At 48.5% G+C, this 25,187-nt stretch overlaps 1 protein-coding gene across 1 annotated transcript; it reads left to right on the top strand.

Moving 5' to 3' along the window:
• The first annotated feature begins 228 nt into the window (after positions 1-228).
• On the top strand, positions 229-25,163 carry ARHGEF40 (Rho guanine nucleotide exchange factor 40). The gene is given in 29 exon segments (XM_043983180.1): positions 229-337; positions 855-974; positions 3,632-3,829; positions 4,381-5,626; positions 5,718-5,885; positions 6,058-6,175; positions 6,586-6,659; positions 6,662-6,684; positions 6,779-6,826; positions 6,828-6,851; positions 6,974-7,036; positions 7,039-7,085; positions 8,613-8,715; positions 8,865-8,886; positions 8,889-8,979; positions 9,226-9,352; positions 14,074-14,196; positions 14,352-14,495; positions 17,179-17,795; positions 18,016-18,250; positions 18,713-18,799; positions 20,075-20,290; positions 21,109-21,279; positions 22,166-22,343; positions 22,493-22,597; positions 22,851-22,994; positions 23,533-23,663; positions 24,253-24,309; positions 24,439-25,163. Coding segments are annotated over 27 exon segments (4,548 nt in total). The 5' UTR covers positions 229-337; positions 855-971; the 3' UTR covers positions 24,295-24,309; positions 24,439-25,163.
• The last annotated feature ends 24 nt before the right edge of the window (positions 25,164-25,187 follow it).

Raw genomic sequence — 25,187 nt, 5'->3', positions numbered from 1 at the left:
AGTGGGGTGGAGGAAAGCAAGGTGAATAATGAATAGGGACAGCCAAGAAGAATTAGAAGTGACTACAGAAGAAACCTTGAACTAGAATCCACAGCTCCCCCCCCACCCCAAGCACAGTCCCCTCTCCTAACCCTTTAGCCCTCCCTTCCCCGCCCCCCCCTCCACACCCACGCACCTCGTCATTCTCGGACACAGGAACCTCATTGTCCGAGCAGAGCTGCTAGAGGCCCGAGCATGGTGGGCGGGAGGCGGGGGGAGCTGGAATTGTCCGGACAGTGGCTGCCGGGTCCCCTAATTTTCCTCCGTCCATCGCCACGAGATGTTTAGTTGATGAGAGGTAGGCCCTCAACCCAAGTCTGGACATCAGAAATAGAGATCCAAATGAGGGGAAAACATGGCCCGGCGTAGAGTTCCAAGACAGGATGTCTCCAGCCCCGAACCTGCCCGGAGAGGAGAGATCGGGGAATATTCACCCCAAGTCCCAGAAAGATTCATTTGAGGGTCAGATCCCAGACAGATCCCTAGGGAAGGAGACCAGTCAACTGGCAAGAGGGGAATCCCTGGGAGAGTCTGGCTGTCCGATGGGTCAAGGTCCTAAGTAAATTGATTAAGGTGTGGGAAGGACGAGAATTTAGGGTACGTGAGTGGATGTTCTGGGTGGATGGGCGGGCTAAGGGTGGAGTGTCCCAGGGAATTATACATCTCCCGTTAGACCAAGTGGCAGAGAAGGGAGTCTGGGGAGCTAGGGGGTGGTGGGGGGGGTGTGCTTAGGGGCGGGGCGGCCGTCTCGGTCCCCCTTGGTGGAGCCCCGCGGCCTCGGAGCCGGAGCCCGGGCTTAGCTTCTGCTACTGCAGCCGGGGCCGGAGCTGTCCCCCAGCCAGACGAAGTGAGCGCCGCCGGAGGGAGGGAAGCGGTGCGCCCCGGCCCCGCCTGGACGTAGCCGCTGACTGGGGCCCTGGCGCCCCTGAGCCATGGTGAGTCCTACACCTCAGCTGAAACCCCTTCCCTATCCCAGCCCTTTGCCTCTGGCCTCCACCCTCTCCTCTGGGCCTCTCGATCCCAAGCCCCAGCCCCGACCCCGCTGCCTCCTCTGCCTGCCCTTGATCTCGCTTCTACTTTGACTCTAGTTCCCCACCTCGGAAAAGAACGGAACGCTATTTTCCTTCCCTCTCTTTTCTATCTCTCTGTCTCTGAATCTGGAGCTGCCTGGCTCTCCCTGCTGGTTCCTTCCCCCTCTTTAGTCCCCTCACTCCTTCTCTTATCCTTTATCCCTTTATCTGGACTTTGCCACCCCACCCCCATCCTCCTTTCTTCTACGCTCAAATTTGTGCTTTCCATATCCCTTGCCTTCTCTGCTTCCTTCCCTTTCTTACTCTCTGATCTCCTTGCCTCTGACTTACTCTTACTTGTACAGCGCCCCTTCGCTTCCCAATTACCCCCCTCTTAGCCCACCCAGGGCCCCTGGGAGCAGGTCCTGGCAATGGCCCTGGAAGGGGTCGGCCAGGCCATGAGAACGGACCTGCCTGCAATCACCATTTTCCATCTCAGTCCCCAGTCCTGTGAGGGGAGGCCCACCCATCCGGTCCCAAGAGGACCAGCTACAGCTGTAGCTGGGGCAGGGGCACGAAAGAGTAAACAAGGTAGAAGAAGAGATGCAGAAGAACTAAGACTGAAGGGAGTATGCAGGTAGCATACCTGAGAGAAGAAGGAAGAGTCACCTGGGGAAGCGCACACAGCCCTTTGTTCCACACGTCTCTAATTGTTCTTATCATTTAATATTGCATATTATAGTTCTCCGTGCTTATGTCAGTTCTCTCTCCACAATTGGGAGCCCCAAGAGACGGGATTATATCTTATTTAAACTTTGTATTTATTCTACTATGTTATATGGGGCTATGCATACTATAGTTGATTGTTATGTTTGGTGAGTTGAATGGCATCGGGAGAAAAGGACGCTGTCAGGGGAGTTCACACTGCAGTGGTGAGGGTGACTCTGCCTTAAGGGAAACTCACTGCAAGAGTTCACACTGCAGCTGGGATGAGGGCATTTGGAGAACTGAGGCAGGTAGACACTACAGGGGAGGAGAGAGGTGCCTAATGGGCACTGCCCCCTAGAGAACTCACTGCAGAAACACTTACAGAAGGAGACCTCACTGCTGAGAGAAAGAAGGCACTACCAGGGGGAGCACCTACTGCAGGAATGGGGGAGGGGGAGTGCCACAAGGAGAGTGAACTTCAGGGAAGAAGGAGGGTACTGCCACTGGGGAAGCTCACACTTCAGAGAGGAAGGGCACAAACTGTCAAGGAGGAAACAAGGAAGAGGTGCCAGGGGTTATTGACTCAGTCACTCTAGTCTCCTCTCTTGTCCCAGCCCTGCCACTTCCCTCCCAATCCCTCCCAAACTCTCCACTCCCAGTCCCCTCTCTTCAGACTGCTCCTCCCCCCTCCCTCTGCTGCTGCTTCCTGTGGCTGGGACTCACACAGCCATGAGCTCACCGCCCCTAATGGGTTGCAGCTGCCTCCGTGCTCAGCTTCTGCTCCCCCCTCCTTCTCCTGGCCTCTGAGCCTATCGCCCACTTGACCCCACCCCCACCCTATTCTCAACCACCACCACCCACACCTATTCATTCTGCTAGGCACTAGAGTTAATGCTTCCACATGCCTGAAGGCCCGGGTCTGTCTGGGTACCCCTCTTTGTCAGGTCTAGCTGGCCTCTGTCTTCCTAATCCATCACTCAGTATGCAAATCCCATAAATCTGTGGTACTCTACAGTTTATATGTGCTTCCCTCCTCTAGACCGGAGTTATTTGGGGGTTGGAGGAGCATTTCAATCACACTATAGACACCCGCTCCATTTAACACACACACACACACACACACACACACACTAAAAAAAATTAAATCAGGTTACTTAGAACATCAAGGAAGAGAAGAGAGCATAAATGCATATGGGAAGGGTCTTGATGATGGAGGTGTGAGAAAAACTACTTCTAGGGTACCTGGAATCAGAGTCATCCATAAGGTTGCCACAGGTGTGTGGGGAGGATGGAGGGGAAAGGCAGGTCAAGAAGGAGGGACAGTTCAAGGAAGGGGCTATGGCGATGGCTAGGAAAAAGGGACTCAGCCAGCTGGAGCTAAAAAGTAGCCAGGCCCAACTCATGAGCATCCTACACACATCCATGCAAGGTAAAGCCCTTCCCTGGTTTCCCTTCCCTCATCCCTCTTTTGTGACCTCCTTCCCCCTATAACATGCCCCCCAGATGTTCATTTTAACCTAACTTCACCTACCTAAAATGTGTTTCATTTGTGGAGGAGGTAGGGGACTGGTATAAAGCATAATTCCTCCTAGTTTACACCCTCCACTGATTATGTATGTAGGTACCAAAGGTCTTACGTAAGCTTGATCTGCCACATCCTTCTCTACCCTGACCAGCTACTGCCTAGTGCCTTAGAGCAACTAATCTGATTTCCTTGAACTCTATCTGACCAGACTTCAATTCGAAGAACTGACAGATAGGCCTGTGGACAGATCATCCAACTGCCCTAGACGTCCCAACTATACCACAGTGTCCTCTGATCTCTAGACCTGTCCCCCCAGAAATCTCATCTTATTTCCCCTCTCCTCTTCCAGGAGCCAGAGCCAGTAGAAGATTGTGTACAGAGCACCCTGGCTGCATTGTACCCACCTTTTGAGGCAACTGCACCCACATTGCTGGGCCAGGTGTTCCAGGTGGTAGAGCGAACCTATCGAGAAGATGCACTGCGCTATGCCCTGGATTTCTTGGTGCCCGCTAAACACCTTCTTGCCCGGGTCCAGCAGGAGGCCTGTGTGAGTTACTGAAAGCCTGCCTGCCTGCATGCATGCCTGCTCACTGAGCCCTAAACTGACTGCCTGATTGCCTCATCCCAGAATCCCTACAGAATGAACTCCCAGAGACAGATACTCCCCCCCCAGAAAAACTGACCTCCCCTTCAGAGACATTGACCCCTTCAGAGATTGACTCCCCAAAGAGAGCAACTAGCTGTCTTTCTTCATCTGTATAAAGAGGTTGGATTGTCTGGTCTCAGAGTTTCCCTCCAGGGCTAACTTTCTATGATTGGGATACTAGCAGTCTCCGTGGACCCTCAATACTGACCCTGTCCCCATACATAAACTAACTACTTAACCTGACTTTCCTGAAATACTGAACAGTACTCACACCAGCTGCCTTGCCATAGTGAACTCCCTGTCTAAGGCTCTGTGTTCGTTTTGAGGTAATGACCAATCAAGAGCAATGGAATAGCCCTTACCCTATCTGTCCCGCTCCCATGTACTCTGCCTCCACAGCTCGCTGACCAGGCTTGGGGCACCTTGACCTTCAGCTCCCCCTCTCTCTCCAGGCCCAGTACAGCGGCTTCCTCTTTCTTCACGAGGGCTGGCCACTCTGTCTGCATGAACAGGTAGTAGTACAGCTGGCTGCACTGCCCTGGCAGCTGCTTCGCCCTGGAGACTTCTACCTACAAGTAGTGCCCTCGGCGGCCCGAGCCCCTCGCCTGGCACTCAAGTGCCTCGCCCCAGGGGGAGGCCGAGTACAGGAACTTCCGGTATCCACAGAAGCCTGTGCCTACCTTTTCTCTCCTGAGTGGCTGCAGGGCATCAACAAAGACCGTCCAGCAGGGCGCCTCACCACATGCCTCCTGGCATCACCTACAGGTGTCCAACGCTTGCCTTGGGCTGAACTCATCTGCCCACGCTTTGTGCACAAAGGCAGTCTCATGGTAGGACAGCGCCCAGTCTCTCTACCCCCAGAGCTTCCTCCAGGGCCTCCTGGGCTCTCTAGCCCCCCACAGCCTGAGGAGACCCTGGGCACCCGAAGCCCCGGGGATGGGCACAATGCCCCAGCAGAAGCCCCTGAGGGTGAGTATGTGGAGCTGTTGGAGGTGACCCTACCAGCCCGAGGGTGTCTGGGGGATGCAACAAGCTCCCCCAGCCTCTCCAGGACCCAAACCGTGCCTGCCAGGAAAGGTGCGGGAGGGAAGGGACGACACAGACGGCACAGGGCATGGCTGCACCAGAAGGGGACGGTGCCCCAGGGTCAAGACGGCCCACGGCCCCCTGGAGAAGGGAGCAGCATTGGAGTCAACACCGGCTCTCCCCCACGAGCCAGATCCCCTCAAGAAGAAGGAACACTCGATACTCCTGAGCTCCCCGCCAAGGCACTGGGAGGGGAGATTGGCCCTTTCCCTCTGAGACCAAATGAGGGTGCGGATGGACCGGGCCAGGGGGATGAGGGACTGCCTGGGACACCCCGGAAATTAGGCAAAGGGAACCGAAGGAAGAAACGTGGGGGAGGCAGAGGAACCGCTGGGCAGGGAGCAGAAAGCAGACCATCGAGCCCCAGAAGCAAAGAAGAGACCAGTCATCCTGAGGCCCTCACTAGCCTGGGCCCCCCAAAGGAGAAGGAGCGCTCAAGAGTCAGCCTGGTGCAAGAAGAACCTGAATGTACAGGAAAGACTAAGTCAGAGCTGGGCCCTGAGCCAGAACAAGGAAAGGAAAGCGAGCCGGTTCCCTCTTCTGCCTATGAGTCTACAGAAGACGCAGCCAGAGAAGCAGAGCCAACAGTGCAGAGCTCGGCTGCTGCAGAGGGTAAGAACACAAAGAGGCCAATGGGGAGCAAAGGTGGGCGTGGGCTCAGTCTGGGGACCCCAGTCCCACCACTCTTCTGGTCCCTCTTTAGTGTCCACAGACCCAGAGGAACTCCCATCCAGCCCCCTAATGCCGCCGCCTAAGACTGAGAAGAAGGGCACCAAAGGCAGTAGCCCTGAAGGGTGTGCCCCAGCTCTGGTGGACGAGGACTCCAATATGACTTGGGGCTTGATGGCATCCGGATTCTTCATGCTGACTGGTGAGTGCTTGGAGGGGAGGAATAGAAGATACCAGAAAAAGAGAGGTGGGAGAGCAAGGGAAAAGGAAGCTGTGTTGCTGGGGAGAGCCGAGGGGTGTAAAGACTGATCACACCTTCACCAAAATCAGGCTATCATCCCTGACTCCTTTTCATAGCCACTTCCTGTCCACAGGAGGGGTAGACCAGAGTGGCCGGGCCTTGCTGACCATCACTCCGCCATGCCCTCCTATTGAGCCTCCACCCACACAAGCAGAGATGAGCACTGTTCTTTGTTACCTCCATTCCACTGCTCAGGTAAATATGGGCCGGAGTGCAACTTCCCTGGGTCTTAAGACGATGACCTCATGACTTCTGGGACAATGACACAATCCCACCATCCATTCTCAGCCCAATGACTTTGAGTTCAATGACCCTTCTAAATTCTGAGAACCCTGCCATTATATGCAGGACACTGATTACATTTTCCATACTTTGGCTCCTTCACCTTGGGGTCTATAAATACAGACCTCCCCAGAGCCTCAGGAAACTTGACTCCATGATCTTCAAGACACTCTCTTCCTGAAGCAAAATTTCCACCCCAGATACTGATTATTTACATCCTATCTCTATGACACAAGAAATTGACCATGTACTAAAACGGACCCTCAGACTCACTGTGCCTTAACCTCAAGATGAGACCTATTATCATTCCCTTTCCACACAGGTCTGACCTGAAGACGTTAGGACTATCTGTCCTTCTAGACCTCCGGTGAGCTCCCTTGCTTCCCCCGGGACTAATCCTGTTCTAAATGACCTTCAGGTATCATTCTAGACCTATAACTCCATTGTGCTCCTCCTATATTCCCTGACTCCCAGGGTTTGATCTGATCTACCTCTTCCTTAGGATTCCAAAGACCCACCCCCATGATACAACGATGATGATTCTAACTGAGAATGAGGCCCCCCACTGAGCTCAGTGACCTTCAGGTAAGGTCTATTAAAGCCCTACCTGTGGGTGAAAGAGAAGAGAGATGGCTAAGTCCTTTACTGGCTTACTTGGTTGGCTATGTATCTGGCCAGAACTCCACCTGATCCCAGCATTTCCACAGGGTGCTGAGTTGCTATTAGAGAGTGACCTACCAACGGTGGCCAAGCCCGAAGAGCTACAGAAAGGACCTATGGAGGTCACAGGGACCTTTCTCCACAGCGCTGGACAGAAACCACATCAGGTGAGATCGCCTTTTCCCCCCTACCCCCCACAAAGAAAAGGTAGTATAGGCATGAGCCCATGGCCGGGAAATCCACATTGGGTGCAGCCTGGAGTAAAGGGCTAGACCCAAGCCAAGGCCACAAGACTGTAAGTGATGGTGCTTTCAATTCAATTCAATCCAATTGTATTTATTGACCACTTAACTGAGGTGTTTCTAGAGAATCTAAAGATCTTGATAAGATTAGGTATGGTTTAGTAGAAAGAGAATTGGACTTGAATCAGGTGATCTAGATTTCAGCTCCAGACTCTGATACTGCCGAGCTGTAGACCCCAAGCGAGTTATTTGTTCTCTCTAGACATCAGTTTCTTCAAATGTAAAATGAGGATATTTGCATGACCTGCTTTACAAAGTTGTCACGATGAAAGTGCTTTGTAAACCCTTAACAGCTATATCAACGTGAACTGTTATCATTCAAAAAGCTTATAATATTGGGGATGATGAGATATATGCCCCGAAAAACAATTAGAGAATAATGCAAAATAGCACCAAAAAGTCCTGTGTTAAAAACCAAGTACCAAGGGAGCAGCTAGGTGGCGCAGTGGATAGAGCACCGGCCCTGGAGTCAGGAGTACCTGAGTTCAAATCTGGCCTCAGACACTTAACACTAGCTGTGTGACCCTGGACAAGTCACAACTCCAATTGCCTCACTAAAAAAAAAAAAAGTACCAAAGAACAGGAGGAGGCAGTGTGGGAGAGCTAAGGTTTCTAATGTAGGCTCTGCCACTACCTAGGTAGATGACCCTGGATGGGTCATTTCACCTATCTGGATGCCAATTTCCTGGGGAGCAGGGGAGGGCAGTGTTAGCCTCTAGTGTCTCTTAAGATTCCTCCCGTGGTTGAATATTTCTATAATTCTATGACTCTTAGTGATGCAAATGGTTAAGCAGTGGAGTGATCTACACTAACAGTTTAAAGTGGAGTGTACCCTACAATTATTAGAGAGGCATCCCTATGGCAGTTGTAGGACTTGGTCTGGGCCTTGAAAGATGGGTGGGAGTTGAGTGGGTGGAGGGGAAGAATATTCTAGGTGGAGGAACTATGTGATCAATGGCCTGAGGAAGGTTGGGTTTGAGACCTTGCTCCATCACTAACAGGCTGTGTGACCTGGGGCAAAGTTTCATTTCATCTCTTTGGCTTCAGTTTCCTCATATGTAAAAACAAGTCTGGTTAAGAGTCTGTAAGCTTAGGGGGCAGCTAGGTGGTGCAGTGGACAGAGCACCCTCCCTGGATTCAGGAGGACCTGAGTCCAAATCTGACCTCAGACACTTGACACTTGCTAGTTGTATGACCCTGAGCAAGCCACTTAACCCTTACTACCCTGCCAGTTCTGCTGTTCGGTAGCTTGGTTCCCCCTGGGGGAGTTAGGGGAGGATATATCTTGGAGTTAGGCTACCCCATCTTAGAATTTGGGTTCTTCATCATAAATAATATCTCTGTCCTTTCTGTGCCATGTGTGTGTGTGTGTGTGTGTGTGTGTTTTCCAGGAAGTGTCAAGACTATGCCAGTTGTGCCGTAACGTCCTATGCTCTGTACGGGAAGCCATTGAGGAACTCGAAGGGGCTGTGGAGCCTGAGGGAGAGGTACAGATGAGTGAAAGAGGAAGAGAGACAGGCTAGAACTCCAGGGAAGAAGAGAGGGGGGCGACCTTAGCCCGGGGAGAAGGCGAGCTCATGGGACGGGGGTGCAAGAGAAAAGGGCTGGTGTCTTTTCAGGGGTCATGCTCTCACAGATGGAGGTGGGAACTCCGGATCCCTGCGGAAGGTGCTAGCAGATCCCCGGCTGGCAGAACTGCAGAGGGATGGAGGAGCTACTCTCATGAGGCTTCGTATAGTCCACAGCAGCAGGTGAGAGCAGTGACCTAAGCAGGGGAGGGGTCGGGGCTAGGGAACTGAAGAGAAGAATGGGATAGATTGAAGATTACAAAAGGTAGGAGATGAGGCAGGCAGATGGGCTGCCAGAGGTGGAGGGAACAGCCCAATGAAGTGGACCCCAAGGGGTCCCGAATGCATGGGGCTAAGGGGGTATAGCTGTGTGAAAGGTGGAGCTGGTCAGAAGTAGTCTATTCCTCACATTCCCACTTTTACTCTCAGGTTGGAGGGGCCAGGTCCTGCCCTTCTGTACCAGGAAGTGGATGAAGCCATTCATCAGCTTGTGCGCCTGTCCAACCTCTACCTACAGCAGCAGGAGAATCAACGACGTCAGCACAGGCTCCTCCAGGTGAGCCAGAGTCCTCCCTTCTCCAAACACCCCGAGCTCTTTTGATATGAAGCAACCAGTTCATTTGAAGAAGACTTAGCCTCAGGCTCCCAGGGCTTTTGCTTTTCCTCACTTTCTAAATCTCCTTGATAATTGAAACACCGCAGGGCACTGAGCCTCCTCGGCCTCAAACCGACTTGGTTTCCTAAATTCTGAGATCTGCCAAAGCCCTAACTACCTGCTTTCCTTCTGCTATTAACCCTGTTTCTATCAGGGTTAAACCTGATTCTATTAATCAATTAACAAGGATCCTTAAGAATCGATTATGTGCCAGGCACAAGGCTGCCTTCTTGGATTCTAAAGACAAAAATGAGACCGTCCCTGCCCTCAAGAAGCTTACATTCTATTGGATGCAATATGTATAAAAGTGAACTGGAAAAAAATAAAAATAAAAAATAAGGGGGCAGCTAGGTGGTGCAGTGGATAGAGCACCGGCCCTGGATTCAGGAGGACCTGAGTTCAAATTTGGCCTCAGACACTTAACACTTACTAGCTGTGTGACCTTGGGCAAGTCACTTAACCCTCATTGCCTCACCAAAAAAAAATGAACTGGACAAGATGGCAGCTGAAGGTCCCTTCCAACTTTAGATCTATATCCTAAGTAGATATAAGCATCTATGAAATGACGACAAGGTAAACACAGAAACTTCAAAGAGGAGGCACCCACAACTGGGAGGATCAGCAAAGGCCAAATCATGTAAGAGATGGCCCTCGAGCTGAGCTTTGAACAAGTTAAGTTTGTTCAGAGGTGAAGGGAAGGAGAGAGTATACGAAAGGCATAGGACATTGCCCATGGAAAGGCAAGCAGACAGGGAATGTGATATTTTGTTGTGAGGGTCAGGAAATAGGACTATTTCGCTGGACGACAGAGTACATGGAGAGTCACGTGTAATAAGCCTGGAACAGTAGGTTAAGATCAGACTGTGAAAGGCTTAAATTGCTGAACAAGAGTTGAACCTGGAGTAGAGGTTCTTAACCTGGGGTCCACTGACCCTGCCCCCCTCAACGGGTCTATGAATAGATTATAGGGGGTCTATGAACTTGGATGGGGGAAAATTACATGTACAGTTATCACTTCCACAACAACGAGGGGTGCAGCCCCCACCACCACCATCCCCACAATCTGGAAAATTCATGTAAAAATTTTTGGTCCACCCTTCATGCCAGAGAAGAAGTTTGACTTTTTTCTTTTTTTAGTGAGGCAATTGGGGTTAAGTGACTTGCCCAAGGTCACACAGCTAGTAAGTGTTAAGTGTCTGATGCTGGATTTGAATTCAGGTACTCCTGACTCCAGAGCCAGTGCTCTATCCACTGTGCCACCTAGCTGCCTGGACTTTTTTCTTTTTCTTTTATGGGGTGTTTACAATACCTTCTTGTAAAATTTGGGTTGATATTATACAATGCCATACATATATTTTATGCATTTCTGAGCTTTTAAACTTTTACTGTGTCATCTGCTGACCTTGGTATGTCAATTGTGGCTTTCTGCAAAACTCTTTAAAAATTCCCATTTAATTTCTTATCCCTCGACATATTGAAACCATGATGGGGAAAGTGAGAAGGGATAACTACGTATTTTCACTAGCCTCTAAATAAAATTTAGCATTTCTTTCAATTATGAATATCAGAAAGAAACCAAAATAGTGGGGTTTCATTAAATTGCTAACGCGGGTCTATGACCAAAAAGAAAACATTTAAGAAACTCTGTCCAAGAGACAATGGAAGGGGCAGCTAGGTGGCGCAGTGGATAGAGCACTGGCTCTGGAGTCAGGAGTACCTGAGTTCAAATCCGGCCTCAGACACATAACACTTACTAGCTGTGTGACCTTGGGCAAGTCACTTGACCCCAATTGCCTCACTTAAAAAAAAAACTGTAAAAAAAAAAAAGAGACAATGGAGAGCTTCCTGAGGAGTGACAAGGTGAGATGCATTTTAACAATGTCCTAGCATGCATGTCCCTCTTACCCATTACTTCTGGTTGACACATATTTCAGACAAGAGTCTGAAACACTTTCCATTGTTTATTTCCAGGACAAAAGAGAATGTGTATATGGTTGTATGTATGTATGTATGCATGCGTGTGTATGTGTATGTATTGTATACATGTATATATGTATATGGGTGTGCATGTATATATACATATATTCAAAAATAATGCAAGAAGGCATAGAATTACACATACAAGAAATCTTTGTATCTTCCCAGACTGACACATCTAAGTTTTCTATCCTAATTCTTTTTTGGGGGGGGGGACATTAAGCATTTATTAAAGCATATTAAATATTAGTAAAGAGAGAGCATATGGCTCCAAAGCATCAGAAGCCCCACATACCTAGGAGAGAGGGAGAGAAAGAGAGAGAGAGAAGCCTGGGAGAGGGAAGAGCATGCCAAGAGTTCTATCCTAATTCTTGATCAAAATTTCTCAGGCCAGGAATGAACTATGCTCCTTTTTGGTTTGGGAGAACCATACACGGCAGCCAGATCCTTCATGATTCTAAGTGAGAACGTCAAATTCTATCCTAGAACACCTCCACTCTGACTTTAGGATTTGCCACCTGGATCAAGTTTACTCAGCAATTTCTGGGTAAACCTGTTTGAACCTGATTAAATGTCAGGTTTTTAATGGAGCAGCTACATGGTACAGTAGATCAAGTGGTGGGATTGGAGTCAGGAATATCTAAATTCAGATCTGGCCTCAGATACTTACTAGATGTGTGACCCTGGGCAAGTCACTTGACCTTAGTCTCCTCATCTATAAAGGGAGAATAATAATAGCATCTACCTCCCGAGTCTGTTGTGAGGATAAAATGAGACAATATTTATAAAGTGCTTAGCATAGTGCCTGCTACTATATAATTTTAGCTATTTTTATGTTCTTCCCTTACTGCTGTGTAATCATAGGATCCTAGATTTCAAGCTGGAAAAGGCCTTAGCGGCCATCTCAGATAACTTCAAATGAAGAAACTGAGGCCCAGAAAGGTTAAGTGATTTGTTCCAGGTTACAATCTTCCAACTCCAATACAACCTTCCAAATCTCAAGGGGCCATTCCAAGAAGTCTCCCTCCTCACCTTCTCTATAGGCTGCTTAGCATCAAGGAACCAGGTCTTCCCCTCTCTGATGTTGATCAGTCCCATTCCTCTCTCCTTCTGCCCTTCTTCCACCTGAGCTGAATCTGAGATCTTGGAAAATGTCGACAATAATAATGCTATCGAGGGCAGCTAGGTGGTGCAGTGGATAAAGCACTGGCCCTGGATTCAGGAGGACCTGAGTTCAAATCCACCCCCAGACGCTTGACAGTTACTAGCTGTGTGACCCTGGGCAAATCACTTAACCTTCATTGCCCAACAAAATAAAAATATAATCAATTAATAATGCTATCATCAGCTCATATTTATATAGCTCTTTATGATTTACAAATGCCTTTCTCACAACTCTGTAAGGTAGATAGTGCAATTTTATTATCTATATGTTATTCAGGAAATAGATATTGGCAACCAGATAATTTGTTCATAGTTACACAGCTTGAAGAAATGGAAGTACCTTTCCTCCACCTCTCCTCATTGGCTCTTCAGTTATTGAGAAATCAGCTAATTCCAGTCAAGTCCTCAACACCACTTTTTATATTGCTTTGTCCTGGACCATGCTTTTCTTTTTGTTTGCTTTTGGTTTTTGTGGGGCAATGAGGGTTAAGTGACTTGCCCAGGGTCACACAGTTAGTTAGTGTCAAGTGTCTGAGGTCGGATTTGAACTCAGGTACTCCTGAATCCAGGGCTAGTGCTTTATCTACTGCGCCACCTAGCTGCCCCCAGTCATGTTTCTCTCTCTCTCTCTCTCTCTCTCTCTCTCTCTCTCTCTCTCTCTCTCTCTCTCTCTCTCTCTCCTCTCTCTCTCTCTCTCTCTCTCTCTCTCTCTCTCTTTTGGTGAGGCAATTGGGGTTAAGTGACTTGCCCAGGGTCACACAGCTAGTAAGTGTTAAGTGTCTGAAGCCGTATTTGAACTCAGGTACTCCTGACTCCAGGGCCGGTGCTCTATCCACTGCGCCACCTAGCTGCCCCCAACCATGCTTCTCTTAAAGAGCTTCCTTCTGTTTTCCCTTTATCCCCCCACACCCCGACAACACTTAGCTCAGCCTGCCTGCAGGTCCTATGAGGCTTCCCTTCTCACTCTCCCATTGTTTGTCATTTTTCAATGCCAAGCTCTTGTCAGCCCCAATTATATATCCCGCCTACCCCAAGTCTTCCTAATGACAATGGGATTTTGTATAATACTCTTCGAAATGTTTTCATATCCATTAGGTCCGTTTGATTCTTATAGTCCTTGAAATATGGCTATTATTATCTCCATTTTACAGATGAGGGAACTGAGGATTAGGGAGATGTCCAAAATCTGGAAGCCAGCTAATGGCACAGCTGGAACCAATCAGACCCAACATTCCTTACTTCTGGATTTAGGGTCCTTCCTGTTTATCTTTTTTGTGGGGCAATGAGGGATAAGTGACTTGCCTAGGGTCACACAGCTAGTTAAGTGTCAAGTGTCTGAGGCTGGATTTGAACTCAAGTACTCCTGAATCCAGGGCCAGTGCTTTATCCACTGTGCCATCTAGCTGCCCCTAGGGTCCTTCCTATAATGCCACACTGTTTCTTTGACTGGAGCCTCCTCTCCCCGATCTGTTCAATTCCAGGTGTTGCAGTGGCTTTCTGGCCCAGGAGAAAAGCAACTGATGAGTTTTACTGAGCTTGGAGATTCCCTCTCTGCCCTGCAGGAGACAGAGATGCGTTTCCAAACCTTCAGTACTGAAGCCCAGGTAAGGCAAGGGGGACCAACTGAGGCGCCTAAAAATAAGGGACAAAAGAGAAGAGAAAATCTGGTACAGGAGGAAAGAGGAAAAGCTCTTGAAAGGCCAGGACAGAGACCGTGTACAATGAACCCCCGCCTGCCCCCCCCCCAAACCTTCTGCAGGAGCAGCTGGCTCAGGCTCGAGAGGCTCTGACCCTGGGGGAAGACCGTACCACCCAGCAGCCACTGGATGACTTTGAGCAGAGATTGGAACAAGTGGAGAGTAGCCTCCATCGAGCCCTCCGGCTACACCGTTTCTTTCAGCAGGTACCCTTGCTCCTTCCCCTTCTTTTGCTTCCTTTCTCCTCTCCCATCTCCTTATTGTCTTCCTTCTCTTCGTCTACCCCTTTCTGGAGGAAAGTGGGTTGGATTAGAGGGTCAAGTAACCTAGGTTCATACTAAGTGTCTATATGTGCCAGGCTATACTCTGCTAAGCAATGATGATGTAAAGATGAATATAGTTCCTGCCCTCAAAGAGCTTATGTTCTTTTGAGGGAAAACAATGTCGTGTACACAGAGAAGTCAATACAAAATGTACACAAAAGAAATACAAAGTTAATTTCAGAAGAGGACTTCAGGAGGGCACTAACAACTGAAGTATCACAAAACACCTCTTATAGGATGGGGGCACTTGAGCTGAGTCTTAAAAAGAATTAGAGAATCCAAGAACCCAGTATGAGGAAGATGGGCATTATGGACTAGAAGACAGTTTATACAAAGTCACAGAGACAAGAGATGGAATGTCGAACAAAAATGAAAAATAGAGGAGCAGCTAGGTAGCGCAGTGGATAAAGCACCGGCCCTAGATTCAGGAAGACCTGAGTTCAAATCTAGACCTCAGACACGATACTTACTAGCTATGTGACCCTGGGCCAGTTACTTAACCCCCATTCCCCTTCAAAAAGAAAAGAAAAGAAAAATAGGCCAACTTGACTGGAATGTAGGGTCAGTCAGCAAGCATGTATTAAGCACCTACTATGTGCCAGGCACTATGAATTAGAGACAGGAGAGACTGAAGTCTAGAATACCAATTAGAAGGTTGCTATAACAGTTCAGAAAAGAATTAATGAGATCCAGAACTAAGGTATTGGTCATGTGAGTGGAGAGAAGGCAGATGGCAGAGATGTTTTGAAGATATTATCAATAAGACTTGACGATTGATTGGGTATGGGGGTGAGGGGGAGAATGAAGAATGTAGGATGACCCCAAGGTTATAAGCCTGGATGACTGGAAGGATAGTGGAAGATGGGTAGCTTTGGGTAGGAAGATAACATGTTCCATTTTGAGCACACTGGGTTTAAAATGTCTATTGTTTGTTCAGAGATGTTCAGTAGACATTTCATGATGGTGCATTGCAGCCCAGCAAAGAGGTGAGGTCTAGATATATAGATATGGGAATCATCTGCACAGACATTGCATTGAAGTCACAGGAGGTGATGAAGTCCCCAAGAGGAAGAATATAAATAAAGAAAAGAAAGTCCAGGACAAAATATTGGGACACACCCACAGTTGGAGGGCTGATTATTGAGGAGTCTGAGGCATTGTCAGAATGGTAGAAGGAGAACCAGGAGAGAGCAGTTTCACCCAAACTGAAGGAAGATGAAATAATCAGGAGATGATGGTCAATGGTACCAAACAATATTAAGAAGAACGAGGCTTGGGGTAGCTAGGTGGCGCAGTGGATAAAACACCGGCCCTGGATTCAGGAGGACCTGAGTTCAAAGCCAGTCTCAGACACTTGACACTTACTAGCTGTGTGACTCGGGGCAAGTCACTTAACCCCCATTGCCCCACAAAAAAAAAAAAGAAGAAGAAGAAGGAGAAGAACGAGGTTTATGTGATTTAGTAATTAAGAGATCTTCAAGCGACCTTAAAAAGAGAAGTTTCAGTTGGGTGATAAGGGCAAAAAGGCAGATTGAAGAGACTAAAAGGGCAGGTAGGTGGCACACTGGATAGAGCATCAGCCCTAGAGTCAGGAAGACCTCAGTTCAAATCCAGCCTCAGACATGTACTAGCTGTGTGGCCCTGGACAAATCGCTTAGCCCTGATTGCCTTAAAAAAAAAAAAAAAAGGCTGAGAAATGAAAGGGGAAGTGAGGATTAGTGGTTATAGTGTTTTCTATGAGTTTGGCTATAAAGGAAAGCTGTATGATAGTAGTTTGAGGGGATAGTAGGGTCAGATTTAAGCATGGAGAAACCTAGGTATGTTTATAGGTAGAGAAGGATCCAGTAGATAAGGAGCAATTAAAGAAAAGAGAGAGGACTGACTGTTCATATCCTGCCTCTGATGCTTACAAGCTGTTTGACTGGGCAGGAGTCATTTCACTTCTGAGTTTCACCTCATTTGAGGAGAGATGGAGATAATAATCCCTGCATCCATACCTTCTAGAATTGTTGGCTGGATCAAATAGGAGAATTATAGAGTCTTAAGGTTTGCAAAGTGCTTTTCTCAAGGCAGCTCTTTGAGGCAATTAGTTTCCCCCTTTTTTCAGACAAAGAACACAGAGAAATTCAGTGACTCCACTGATCACCCGGATGACCAGTGGCAGGGCAGGGATTTGAACCCAAGGCTCCTGATGCCAAGACCAGTATTCTTTCCACTATTCCCCACTGCATCTCTGAGATAATATATCCAAATCAGACAATGTATGTAAAACATTTCATAAACTCCAAAACTTAAGTGTAAACTATTAATTAATTTTCTTTATCTCTCTGGGGGCCCTTAGCCTGGAGACATGAAAGATACTGGGACTCTGGGGTAGAGTATCCCCAGGGGCTGCTTTTCCTTGGGCAATATTCTTGCAAGAGCCTTGTGGTGGAGGTGGAGGGGCATTAAGAGAAGAAGACAAAATAAAACTGTTATAAGAAGGACAGCAGCCTAACCTCTCATCCCTTTTTCTCTGTCTTTCATTGTTTCCTCCTCTCCCATGTCTCTCCCATTGTCCTCACAGGCACACGAGTGGGTGGATGAGGGAACAGCCAAATTAGCAGGAGCAGGAGCAGGAGCAGGTCGGGAGGCTGCACTAGCAGCCCTGGCTCCAGTGCCCAGTGCAGGCACCTTCCAAGAAATGCGGGCTCTGGCCCTGGAACTGGGCAGCCCAGCCGCTCTCCAAGAGTGGAGCCGCTGCCATACCCGATGCCTAGAGCTAGAAAGAAGGGTTCAAGAGTTTCTGGGGGATGAAACAAGTCCACAAAGCCGATGTCGACGACGGGCAGACAGTGCCAGCAGTGGAAGAGGCAAACAGGAGCCACTCAGCCCCTCTCGAAGTCTCAGCTCTTTGCTGCTCCCCAATAGCCCCGGGCCCCGACCAGCTCCTTCCCATTGTTCCCTGGCACCCTGTGGGGAAGACAGTGAGGAAGAAACACCAGAACTTGCTCCTGAGGCCCTGGGCAAGCCACGCCCTGGGGCCACACGAGCCGTATTGATCCGTGGCCTAGAGGTCAGCAGTACTGAGGTGGTGGACAGGACCTGTTCCCCCAGAGAACATGTACTGCTAGGTCGAGCTGGAGTCCCTGATGGGCCCTGGGGGGTTGGCACCCCTCGGATGGAGCGCAAGAGAAGCATCAGGTGAGTGCTGAAACCACCCTTAGATAATGAGCCCTCCCCATCCTCCCCACCAACACTAATTTTCCGTCCCCTTCCAACTCCAGCGAAGTTAGTGCATGCCGGGTTAGGGAGGGAGGACTTCCCCCATCACACCCCGTCAGGGCCCCCCTCACCCCTCCTCCACCTCCGCTCCTCTCATGCTCTGGAGTGACATCCCCTGCTCCCTGTCCTGTGCTTACAGTGCCCAGCAGCGGTTGGTGGCCGAGCTGATCTCTTGTGAGCAAGAGTATGTAACAATGTTGGGTGAACCAGGACCAACGCCAGGGCCCGAGCTGACAGCAGAGCTTCGGGTAGACTGGGCCACAGTCCTGGCTGCTCGTGAGCGACTGCGAAACTTCCACAGGGTGCATTTTCTTCGAGAGCTGCAAGGCTGTGCCACACACCCTCTTCGAGTTGGGGCTTGTTTCCTGAGGCATGTGAGTAATCAAGTGGGGTCTTTTCCTTCCCTGAGCCCCCTTCCCCATTGGCCCCTGCCTCTATAAGCCTCATTTCCCCTTAATGTATTTTCTCCCAAGCTCTATCCTCCTAAACTATTCTTCACAATGCCCCATCCTCTAGAACTCCCCATCCCCAAGTGCCTCTAAAGATACCTCTCATGTCTCCCTCAAGCTATTTCTTCATCGTTTTCTGGACCGCTATACAAATAATAGCATCTCCAGTGAGACATTGTACTTTATTTTGTGGGGATTTTGCCCACAAAGTCGGTCCCTTTCTTTTGACCAAGTGTCTCTTGATCTTCCCCAGTGTCCTTTTGGGGGAGGCAAGAGTAGAGAGCGTCTCATTCTGCATCACCTGGTTCTTCGTGGGCTACTGTTAACCACTTTCTTCTTGATGCAGGGAGGCCAGTTTACTCATTACCCACTTTCTTCCTGATACAGGGGGACCAGTTCAATCTGTATGCTCAGTATTTGAAACACCGGCACAAACTGGAAGCTGGCCTGGCTGCACTCAACCCACCTAACAAAGTAAGCTGTCTCCTCCTAAATACACAATAGGGAATGGGATAGAGGGATGCAGAACACACCTACCAGTTCCACCCTTTATCCTATATCCCATAGTAGGTGGGAAAATGGAATCTTCCCAGTGGCACATAGATGTGTAGGGTGTCTGTAATTTGTCTGAGTCACTTGGCAATAATGGATAAGGCACTAGAACTGGGCAGCCCAGCAACATCCCAAGAGTGGGGCCACAGCCATGCCCTAAGCCTGGAGCTTGAGAAAAGGGTTCAAGTTTCTGGAGGATGAAACAAGTCCACAAAGCCAGTGCCAAGGTCAGGCAGACAGAAGGGAAATTTGTGTTTTCACCCCACTTCTTCTACTGAATAGTTAATTGGCTATGTAAACATAAATAAACTACTTCCCTTAGTCTGTTTCCTCATTTCAGTAAATACAGAGAATTCCTAGATTACCTATCTCATAGGGCTGTAACCAGGATCAAATAAGATCAGATATGAAAACACCTTTAAAAAGTACAAATGCTGGGGCAGCTAGATGGCGCAGTGGTTAAAGCACCGGCCCTGAATTCAGGAGTACCTGAGTTCAAATCTGGCCTCAGACACTTGACACTTACTAGCTGTGTGACCCTGGGCAAGTCACTTAACCCCCATTGCCTGCAAAAAAAAAAAAACAAAAAAAAAAGTACAAATGCTGGGGGCAGCTAGGTGGCGCAGTGGATAGAGCACCGGCCCTGGAGTCAAGAGTACCTGAGGTCAAATCCAGCCTCAGACACTTAACGCTTACTAGCTGTGTGACCCTGGGCAAGTCACTTAGCCCCAATTGCCTCAATTTTTTAAAAAAAGTACAAATGCTGGGGGCAGCTAGGTGGCACAGTGGACAGAGCACTGGCCTTGGATTCAGGAGGACCTGAGTTCAAATCCAGCCTCAGATGCTTGACACTGGCTGTGTGACCCTGGGCAAGTCACTTAACCCTCGTTGCCCCACACAAAAAAAAAAGTACAAACGCTATAGAAATACGGTAGGTGATTATTCTAATTCATTCCATTCCTCATCCTTTTCTCCTCAGATTATGGAAGGTGAAATAATCTTCCACATGTCCTCTCTCCCTAACTTTTCTCCAGGATGTATGGAGAAGTCCATACCCTGGGGGGGAAGGGGTTCCTCTGGTCCCATCTACACATATCATCCTTGGGTGGCACCCTTCAGCTCTCCAGAACATAACATGCTCATTGAATGAAAGCCTCAAACCCTCACCATGAACTCTTTGTGTCTCCTCCACCCAAGGGTTCCACAGAAGGTGGTCCCTACCTTCCCCGATTCCTACAACAACCCCTGGAACAGTTAGCTCGATATGGGAAACTCTTGGAGGAGTTGCTGAAAGAGACCGGGACTGAGCTAAGTTCTGAACGTCAGGCTCTGGCGGCTGCCCTGCAGCTGCTAAGGGACCAAGAGGACAGAGGCCGGGATCTGCTGGCTGTGGAGGCCGTACGTGGCTGTGAGGTGAGATGGGTGATGGGTTCCAGTTTCGGTCCTGCTGCTAGTTAGCTATTTGACCTCAGCCCAAGTCACCTCCTTAGTTTTCAGTTTCTTCAGTTGTAAGATGAAAGAATTCAACTTAAATAATTTCTAAGACTTCTTCTAGCCCCAAACCCTATGACCCCTTTCATGTCCCTTCCACTTGACCTCCCAAGTCAATGACAGTTCTATGCCTTTCCCCCATCTACCTCGTTAGCCTTACCTTAGAGCCATCCCAAATGCCCATTCTATTTTCTTCTTCCTTTTTCTCTTTTCTCCACCCTGAGATCAAGTTCCACCACAATGTCAACCTCTGAGGAATACCTCCTTCTAATTCTTTGCCCCCTTGGTTACAAGAATACATTCAGGATGCAAAGGTCCCTTCAGAGGTTACAATCTGCAGTGCAGTGTACCATGACTTCTTCCCCTCCCTCCTCCAAAGCTGGAATGGAGCACTGCCTATAGAAATACATAATCTATGACTTGTCAAAGCAGCCCTGAACCCCACGTTTGGGGTTTCTAAGCCAAAAGCTTCCAATTCTAAGCCAAAAGTTGCTGTTTCCCTATTTCCTGCAAATCCCATTTCCCTGCTTCCTCCTTCAAGGCCAGCCAACTTTTATCTCCAGGTAGAGAACAAGAAAAAGGAAGAGGCAATAGAATGGACATTCAGGATGGAACTAAGTAAGGAGAAAAGGCACAGAATTGGAAAGTCAAGTAGAAGGAATAAGAAAGGAATCATAGGGTCATAAGATTTTGTGCTAGAATCAAGGACAGGGCAAACTTTCCCCCTTGTCTTTCATCAGGTGGATCTGAAGGAGCAAGGCCAGCTACTGCACAGAGATCCTTTCACTGTGTTCTGTGGGAGGAGGAAATGTCTGCGCCATGTCTTCCTCTTTGAACATCTCCTCCTCTTCAGCAAACTCAAGAGCCCAGAGGGTGGACCTGAGGTTTTTGTTTACAAGCAGGCTTTTAAGGTACATCCCCATGGGGGCAGCCTTCCTTCCTTCCTTGGATATTCACAGTGCTCTGGAACCTCACCATAGTCCACAGACTTGGATAGTCTAGAAACAGGCCTTAGCCTGAATTCAAGCAATGGATCAGGGTCTCAAGTGCTCATCATGAACCAAACTCATGAGATTCCCTTTTCTTTAGTGTAGTAGCCACCACTGAACAATCCAGGGATAAAATGGGAATGGTACTATGTGGTCTAGAACAGTGGGGTCAAACTCAAATAGAAAGGTATCCCTGCAAGCCATATAATGACTTAGAAAACCACAAATTAACATTATCTATGTTAATTTTCATTTATTTTGTTAAACATTTACCAATTCTGTTTTAACTGGGTTGGCTGCACTCAGGAGTTTTGCTAGTGATGGGTTTGACACTTCTGATCTAGAATACACAGGCACTGCAAATATTTCTTGACTAGTGTGAAAAATCAAAGAAATTGCCCAGATGACTTGCCCACACGAAGATACCTTGGTAAGAGGTGCTGCAGGATTCCTATTTTCCACTGACAATAATTTTGTTCCAAGACCTGAGTCAGTAGAGGCAGCTACGTGGTGCAGTAGATAAAACACTGGCCCTGGATTCAGAAGGATTCGAGTTCAAATCCAGCCTTAGATATGTGACACTTACTAACTGGGGGACCCTGGGCAAGTCACTTAATCCTCGTTGCCCACCACCACCACCCCAAAAGAAAGGGAGCAAGATCTGAGTCAGCAGATTTTAGAATCATTTTCTATGGCTCCAGTATTTATTCTTAGGCCATATTCTTAATCTTGGCGATCAGGTTTGGATGAGATGCACCACCTGCTCATTTATTCACTCTCCATCTCTCTCCCTTTTGTTTTCTCACAGACTGCTGATATGGGGCTGACAGAGAACATTGGAGACAGTGGGCTCTGCTTTGAGCTGTGGTTCCGAAGACGGCGTTCCCGAGAAGCATACACACTTCAGGCCGCCTCATCTGAGATTAAACATAAATGGACAAGCTCCATTGCCCAGCTGCTTTGGAGACAGGCAGCCCACAACAAGGGTACAGGAAGAGAGCTGAGGAGTTTGAGTGGACTGAAGGAGGGGTGGTGGTGGAGAAGGAACAAAGAGAGGGGTGGACAACAGGCTGGTGTTCAAGCAGGAGCAGAGGGGGCAAGGGAGGGGAATATGACAATGCCTCCATTTCCCCAGAGCTTCGAGTGCAACAAATGGTATCCATGGGAATTGGAAACAAACCCTTTTTGGACATCAAAGCCCTTGGGGAGAGGACCCTGAGTGCCCTGCTCACAGGGAGAGGTGAGGGTCATGGTGTGGAACGTTTTTCTCCCCCCCCCCCACCCCGAACCAATCTTCTCCATGAAGTACTCAAAACCTTAAAGATGAGGGTGCAGTTCAAGGATGGGGGGGTTGTGGGTAAGTTGAGATAAAGAGGAGTGGTAAACTCTTTCTAGGAATTGTGGGACTAAGGGATCTTCCATGGGACCGAGGGAAGTAGAAGAGCTTTCCCATGACATCAGCCCCTCCCTCCCACACACCCCACTTTCTACAGCTGCCCGAACCCGGGCCTCCGTGGCTGTCTCTTCTTTTGAGCATGTCGGCCCCTCCCCACCCTGTCTCTCCCCGGGAGCCTGCTCCCTGCCTGCCCGCGTCGAGGAGGAGGCCTGGGACCTGGACATCAAGCAGATCTCCCTGGGTGAGGCACCAAGTGTGGCAGTGGCCCTGCACCCTGGTGATGTCCCTAACTGGATGCTCCTAACAGCTAGCTCACCATGGCAATGCTTAGGGTTGCCTGTAACTGAGAAATTTTTCCTGCCTTAGCCAAGTAGCCTTGTTGCCGTGATGATTTTGTACACCTTTCCAATTCTAAAGCACTTTCTACCCCATTGCTAGGGTGATGCTTATAGAAGACAGTTTTTAAGAAGCATTTCCTCTATGCCCCTCTCTCTAGCTCTCCCTTGGTCGCTATGGAAACTGCCTCAGCTTCCTGTTGTGTCCTCCTGGTTCACCATGGCAATACTTACAGCTTCCTGTCGCTTCTTCCCTGGTTGCTCTAATGATGCTGCTGACAATTTCCTGCCTCTTACTGGGGGGGTTCCCCTGCAACTGGGTTGCTATGGTGACTCACAGCTTCCTGTTGCTAGGGAGTTTTTCCTCTATGCTCCTGAAGCCTGGTTGCTTAAGGTAATCTGGAGGGGTTCTATACACTGCTCTCATCCCAGCTTCCCCTCCAGCACCTGAATCGCCTGACTCTTCTGGAGAAGTGTCCCCAGGAGCAAGGAGCAGCCCCAGCCTACAGCCCCCCCACCTTGGGAGTAGCACCCCTATCCTGCCTAGTGGAGGGATCTTGGGCTTTACCCGTCCGGTAAGTTCCTCTAAAGGACCAGGTCTGGGAATGATCTTTTTGACTATTTTATATGTGTCTTCTCCCATTCACAATTCATGAATCAGGAATACTGCCCTTCCCAATTTAAGCCAGGGATCAAAATAGCCCTAAGATAGGGAAGAACATTTAATAAACAGTTGAATATCAGGGTGGAAGAAAAGAGGGAATGACAGATGGGGCGGGGCTTAAGCTAAACTGACATAATCCAGAAACATTAGGGAGACAATTTTGGTATAGTAAAACAAGTCCAGGCTTTTAGTTATAAGAACTATGTTGAAGTCCAGGCTATCTCCCAGGGGTGGTCTGAACTGCCATTTACTAGCTGTGTAACCTTAAGCAACACTTAATCCTCTTTCAGCCTCAGTTTCTTCATTTATAAAATGGGGATGGTAAAATCTAATTGCTTCATAGATATTGTGAGGATCAACTGAAGATCACACATAGCTATGAAGAGCTACATTAAATGCTAGCTAAAACTAATATTATTAAAGTGGTACAGGGTTGATGGGAGAACAAGTAAAAAGAGACAGTTATTATCCTTCCAGCTCACTGTAGTTTCTTTCCTCAGAGCGATACTCGAGCCCCAAGTGACCCCACCACCCCCCTGTGACCCTGGAGCTCTGGGGTGAGTCATAATATCCTCTTTCCCACCCAACACTTCCCTCCACTGAGATATTCCTAATTCCCTCACCCCAGCTTCCAGGAGTCAATTCTTCCTCTATTAAATTCCTTTCATTCTTCTCTTACATAATAGGTCCAGAACTCAAGAGAAACACCACCTTTGAAGCACATGATGGGTTGGGGTGGAAGTATACTATAGGCATGAGAGAGTGCCATGCTTCTTCCTTTCATTTTATTTTCTGGGAAAGAGGGGTCAAGGGACCAGTGCATTATTATACTGCCTCCCCATCCCCTGCTCTTCCTAGCTTGGTGCCTTTGCCTGCAGGACCCAAGGTGACCACATCTGCTCACCACTGAAACCCTGCAACAGGAGAAATTCTCCCTCTTCCCTTTCTTTCCCAATCCTAACTCATCATCCCCTAGGAAATACATCATTGCACATGACCAGTACTTCCCTACCCACAACTTTCACTTCTCTTCCACCCCTTACTCCTCCCTAAAGGAACTCATCTCTGCCAGGCAAACTGGAGTATTCTGGGAACTGGACCATCACAGGAGATGGAACTATGCAAATTGTGGGAGGGAGGGGCTTGGGAACCTGAAGGTGTCTTCTATGTAATTACTGTTATTATAATTACTATTGCCTTATTAAATGTATTTACTGGAGTCATCTCCTGGAAACAGGAAGTCTTCTTAGTCTCTTGGAGTGATTGAGACAACACTTTAATTTGGACACTTCCCCAGAACTAGTCTCATGGCCAGGATCAATAAAAAAAAACCCGAAACTTTAAGTAAAAGGGCCCCTTTCTTTGAGTGACAGTGGACTTCATACTTCAAATCTGGAAAAGGAAGGGCCCTGAACTACAAGACCTCTACAGTCTA

Source organism: Dromiciops gliroides, chromosome 2 (genome assembly GCF_019393635.1).
Source record: "Dromiciops gliroides isolate mDroGli1 chromosome 2, mDroGli1.pri, whole genome shotgun sequence".
Classification (NCBI taxonomy): domain Eukaryota; kingdom Metazoa; phylum Chordata; class Mammalia; order Microbiotheria; family Microbiotheriidae; genus Dromiciops; species Dromiciops gliroides.
This window is presented reverse-complemented; position numbering and strand designations above follow the sequence as displayed.